This window comes from Pristiophorus japonicus, chromosome 3 (genome assembly GCF_044704955.1).
Source record: "Pristiophorus japonicus isolate sPriJap1 chromosome 3, sPriJap1.hap1, whole genome shotgun sequence".
NCBI classification, from domain to species: domain Eukaryota; kingdom Metazoa; phylum Chordata; class Chondrichthyes; family Pristiophoridae; genus Pristiophorus; species Pristiophorus japonicus.
The window spans coordinates 244,673,673-244,679,672 of NC_091979.1; the positions used below are offsets into that span (position 1 = coordinate 244,673,673).

The following is a 6,000-nucleotide window of genomic DNA, read 5'->3' on the forward strand; positions in this document are numbered from 1 at the left end:
CTTGTCCGGCACCAGTCCAGGCTGAGTCGTAACTTTCTCCATGTAAAGATTGGGAAGAGCAAAGCAATGGCGCTTGGCCCCCTTTACAAACTCCGTATCCTTTGACTTCCCTGGTGCCCCCAGCTGCTATCCGACGACAGCTGCAGTGTCCTGTTTGACCCAAGCTGAGCTTCCAGCCCTATACTGTCTCCACAAAGACTGCCTATTTCTATCTCTATAACATGTGTTGCTCTGCTCCTACCTCAGTGAGGCTGCCACTAAAAACCCTCACTCGTGCTTCTGCCCCCTCCAGACTCGATTGCTGCAGTATCTTCCTGATGGCTTCCCCTCCTCCAACCCCCATAAACCAGGTCATCCAAAACTATGCTGCCCATATCCAATCCCACACCAAGTCTTGCCTGCCCATCACGCATGTCCTTGTTGACCTACATTTTGGTCCCAGTCTCCCAACTCGCCCGATTTAAAGTTGCTGTTGCATTAACATCTGTATGACCTCACCCCTCCCTATTGCTGTGTTCTCTCCCAGTCCTACAAACACCCCAAGCGCTCTCTTCCTTTGACTCCAGCCTTTTGTACCTCACTCCTTCCCTTCGCCTCTTCAACTGCCCAGGACCCATTCTCCAGAATTCCCTTCCCAAACACCGACACTTCCCTCCCTTCCTTTTTAAGATCCTCCTTTAAAAGCCATCTGTTTGATCAAGTTGTTGGTCACTGCTCTTAATACCGGTTCTATAATCTCCTCCAGCCCCACAACCCTCCTACATCTCTGCGCTCCCCTAATTCTGCCCTCTTGAGCATCCCCAATTTTAATCACTCAACCATTGGTGGTCGTACCTTCAGCTGCCTGGAATTCCCTTCGTAAACCTGTCCGTCTCTCTATCTCTCCTCCTTTAATTTAGAACTCAGCAGAGGAGGACAAAGGGTTTGATTAGGGCAGGGAAAATAGAGTATGAGAGGAAGCTTGCAGGGAACATTTAAGAAGGACTGCAAAAGCTTCTATAGATATGTAAAGAGAAAAAGGTTAGTAAAGACAAACGTAGGTCCCCTGCAGTCAGAATCAGGGGAAGTCATAACGGGGAACAAAGAAATGGCAGACCAATTGAACAAATACTTTGGTTCGGTATTCACTAAGGAGGACACAAACAACCTTCCGGATATAAAAGGGGTCAGAGGGTCTAGTAAGGAGGAGGAACTGAGGGAAATCCTTATTAGTCGGGAAATTGATGGGATTGAAGGCTGATAAATCCCCAGGGCCTGATGGACTGCATCCCAGAGTACTTAAGGAGGTGGCCTTGGAAATGGCAGAAGCATCGACAGTCATTTTCCAACATTCCATAGACTCTGGATCAGTTCCTATGGAGTGGAGGGTAGCCAATGTAACCCCACTTTTTAAGAAAGGAGGGAGAGAGAAAACAGGGAATTATAGACCGGTCAGCCTGACATCGGTAGTGGGTAAAATGATGGAATCAATTATTAAGGATGTCATAGCAGCGCATTTGGAAAGAGGTGACATGATAGATCCAAGTCAGCATGGATTTGTGAAAGGGAAATCATGCTTGACAAATCTTCTGGAATTTTTTGAGGATGTTTCCAGTAGAGTGGACAAGGGAGAACCAGTTGATATGGTGTATTTGGACTTTCAGAAGGCTTTCGACAAGGTCCCACACAAGAGATTAATGTGCAAAGTTAAAGCACATGGGATTGGGGGTAGTGTGTTGACGTGGATTGAGAACTGGTTGTCAGACAGGAAGCAAAGAGTAGGAGTAAATGGGTACTTTTCAGAATGGCAGGCAGTGACTAGTGGGGTACCGCAAGGTTCTGTGCTGGGGCCCCAGCTGTTTACATTGTACATTAATGATTTAGACGAGGGGATTAAATGTAGTGTCTCCAAATTTGCGGATGACACTTAAGTTGGGTGGCGGTGTGAGCTGCGAGGAGGATGCTATGAGGCTGCAGAGTGACTTGGATAGGTTAGGTGAGTGGGCAAATGCATGGCACATGAAGTATAATGTGGATAAATGTGGGGTTATCTACTTTGGTGGTAAAAACAGAGAGACAGACTATTATCTGAATGGTGACAGATTAGGAAAAGGGGAGATGCAACGAGACCTGGGTGTCATGGTACATCAGTCATTGAAGGTTGGCATGCAGGTACAGCAGGCGGTTAAGAAAGCAAATGGCCTGTTGGCCTTCATAGCGAGGGGATTTGAGTACAGGGGCAGGGAGGTGTTACTACAGTTGTACAGGGCCTTGGTGAGACCACACCTGGAGTATTGTGTACAATTTTGGTCTCCTAACTTGAGGAAGGACATTCTTGCTATTGAGGGAGTGCAGCGAAGGTTCACCAGACTGATTCCCGGGATGGCGGGACTGACCTATCAAGAAAGACTGGATCAACTGGGTTTGTATTCACTGGAGTTCAGAAGAATGAGAGGGGATCTCATAGAAATGTTTAAAATTCTGACGTGTTTAGACAGGTTAGATGCAGGAACAATGTTCCGAATGTTGGGGAAGTCCAGAACCAAGGGTCACAGTCTAAGGATAAGGGGTAAGCCATTTAGGACTGAGATGAGGAAAAACTTCTTCACCCAGAGAGTGGTGAACCTGTGGAATTCTCTACCACAGAAAGTTGTTGAGGCCAATTCACTAAATATATTCAAAAAGGAGTTAGATGTAGTCCTTACTACTAGGGGGATCAAGGGGTATGGCGAGAAAGCAGGAATGGGGTACTGAAATTGCATGTTCAACCATGAACTCATTGAATGGCGGTGCAGGCTCGAAGGGCCGAATAGCCTACTCCACCTATTTTCTATGTTTCTAAGACTCTCCTTAAAACCTTGACGAAGCTTTTGGTCATCTGTCGTAATATCTCAAGTGGCTCAATGTCAAATTTTTTTTTTTTTTTTAAACACTCCTATGAAACACCTTGGAATATTTTACTATGTCAAAGGCGCCAGATAATTGCAAGTTCTTTTCGGTTTCGTGTCCATTGTGTCATCCTGCCTCTGAAACGCATCGAGAAGTTTTACGCGATTAACAGTGCTGGATAAATGGATTTTAAAAAAGAAAAAAAGTATCTGAAATGTTCTGTAATTTTATCTTAGGGAAAACTTCACGACTATTGGGAACCTATGTCTGAAGATCTGAATCACCTTAGCCAGTCCTCTGTGTTTGAAGAGGAGATGGAACACTACATGGTTGAAAATGTTAATGATAATGATAAAGATTTGGACATTGCTTAGTGCAAGAAGTATAGTTTTTTTTACAGTTATAAAGCTACAATCCTGTTATATAAAACAAAATGATTAGACCTTAATCAATTTGTGTTCTGGTTTTTGTTCTTGCACATGGACCTACTCGTGGTTTGGCATACTTCCCTTTGTTATAGCAGTAAATGTTTTTGATATTTTAGCTCTATCAGAAGATATATCAAAAAATATTTTGTAATAATGTTGGAGATCAAGTTTATTTATATAATTGCAGCCATGTTTGCAATGTTTTGTAGCATCAATTTTATTGCTGTACATAAACATTTGCCTCTTTTTGTAATGTTCTCATTTTTATTGTACTTTGATATTGTAATAATTGAACTTTTAAAATGTTCTACTTGAAAATGTCAATTTTTGTTTCGCTTTATGCTATTTGAAAATCAAATTGTTGGGTTCAGTGGACAGTTTCGTGTGGAAGATGTAACGAATTCTCAAATCGCTAAGGGAAATAAAATAAATGGCAAGCTGCACATTTATATATACTGAGGCTGCGATTCTCTTGCTTGCAGACTCTAAACTCAGTGTGCTAATTGACTTTGCTCGTATCTCTGTCCCCACTCGTGTTTTTAAGTTGTAGCCTACACTTTAAAATGTTCATGTTTGGTTAAGAGTCTCCGCATTTTAAATCTTTTTTCCGTTGTCTGACCCCTCTTCCCATGTAATTATTTGTCTATTTGCACTAGCATGCAATAAGATGACTTGCAGGCTAAAACAACAACGCCAGCCCTAATTTATACATGTGTATGGAATAAAAGGCCAGTAAAGTGAGTCCGGTGACATTAATACACCTGGGCAGTTCAGATGTTTCAAACCAGGAAACCGTCTTGTGTAGTTAATATGTTCCACTTGAACCTCAACTGTTTCTGCCTTTAACTCTTTACCTAACTCTTAATTTATGTATAAGTTGTAAATTTATAGTTGCCTTCCATCTTTAGGGGGTGCAAATGAAAGAATCTTGTGACTTGGACAATTACATAAGACTGTGTGACCGTTGAAGGAGAGAGTATTATATGCTTGGTTTTGTGTGTAGAAAATGCTGATTTATTCACTACCTGTGTACATTGTATTTATACTTTGTTTTCCCCTCCAACTAGTGCAGGGTGGCACAGTTCGCTTCTCCTAAGCATTGCAAAACTTCCGACAGGAACAAAATGCTGCAGCTAATACCTTTTTAATACTGATGTGAAAAGGTGCAATCGTTTCCTTAGATCAACTTTTTTTTAAAATTGAGCTACCCAAGGGTCTGGCCTGTTTGCAAATCATCTGTGAACATGAATGGAAGGGATGGTCACAAGTACGACTGTGAGGTACACTGTTTGTATAAATGAGATGCGCTACCTAATGAAGTGTCAGTTTTCATAGTGAAGAATGCTTTCCCCGAAGCTTCATTCCAGGTGCTTCTGAACTACTGACACCAGCCCCTTCCATGGCCAGCCTGTTGGTGTTGAGCTTCTATCTGTGCAGGTTAGTGATGTACATGGCCACGGCAGGTGGCTTCCTCTATAGCATCCCCATGTGACTATTTCCCAGTCTTGCCTAGGCCAAACCTGTTCCCTGCCCCAGAATTAGAGAGAATGGTATGTGCCCAAAAGCCAATTTGGCATGTGTCCTGTCAACCTATTGATGGAGCAATGTTGAGTACCTTGTCGGGCCTCTAGGCTTTGGAGCGGCATTGGGGAACCTTATTCACAACTATATAACTTATTTTCTTCACACTCTTTGTCCTGCATCCTGAGACAAGAAGCTGTGAATGTGGTCTGGAGACATCACATTGATAGGACATCGAGAGATGGACCTCTGTAGATTGGGACTAGTCTTGCCAATTCTTGTTGCCGCCATCTGTCGTGGAGAAACTTGGCAAAGCACTTCCAATGAGATGACGCGATTGAATGTCTGAAAAGTTTGGATCTAAACTCAGTGTCTAATTTAGTACATAATTTATTGCTCTAAATTCAATATTTGTATAGTCCAGTGTTTTAAAACATTTTCTTAATTAAGTGGTGAATTTAGGCAGGAATACTTTCTAGTATTGCCCTTGGTGCACTGTTAAGACGAGGAAAAGACTAGCTTCCCCCCCCCTCCCAACATGTTGAAATACCCCTTGGTTTAGTTGTGTCTTGCAAATAACTGATTTTGTAGTCTGGTGTTTCATATTAGAATCTTTAACCAAAGGATGCAAGAATAAGTTATCTACTGCTAGTTAATCTACCTCAGGGCAGAGCTGAATATTGGATCCGACCACTTGTCCTCTAGGCACTTCTGTAGTCATTCTGCCACCCTGCACTTTAGGCTTAAGAAATGTGTAAAAGACTTGAATATTTTTTTTCTGCTCTAAAGCAATTGTGTGTTGCAGGAAATTTTCCTTTTAATTTAATGTTTTTTTAAATGAGTCCTTTATACACAAACAATTTTCACATTATTTTGGCAAAATAAATTTTCAGTACTTACGACTCTTTGTATTTTTGTACTGCCTTGAAAGAGTTAATTTCACCACATCTTGCCAGGTTTAAACAATTGTCATTTCACATTTTAAACGTGTGTTACATAGAATGCATGGCACAGAAACGGGCTATTTGGCCCAATTGGTCCATGCCGGTGTTTATGCCCACATGAGCCTCCTCCCACCTCTCTTCATCTCACCCTATCAGCTAAACCACCTATATTCCTTTCTCCCTCATAAGAATATAAGAAATAGGAGCAGGTATAGCCATACGGCTCCTCAAGCCTGCTC

The 6,000-nt window shown here is 42.1% G+C and overlaps 1 protein-coding gene across 1 annotated transcript in view; it reads left to right on the forward strand.

Moving 5' to 3' along the window:
* slf2 (SMC5-SMC6 complex localization factor 2) overlaps nucleotides 1-3,751 on the forward strand; it is a 107,814-nt gene extending 104,063 nt beyond the window's left edge. Inside the window, exon 20 of the mRNA XM_070876488.1 lies at nucleotides 3,105-3,751. Coding sequence (XP_070732589.1) covers nucleotides 3,105-3,242 — 138 coding nt within the window. The 3' untranslated portion in view covers nucleotides 3,243-3,751. The remainder of the gene's footprint in view (nucleotides 1-3,104) is intronic.
* The last annotated feature ends 2,249 nt before the right edge of the window (nucleotides 3,752-6,000 follow it).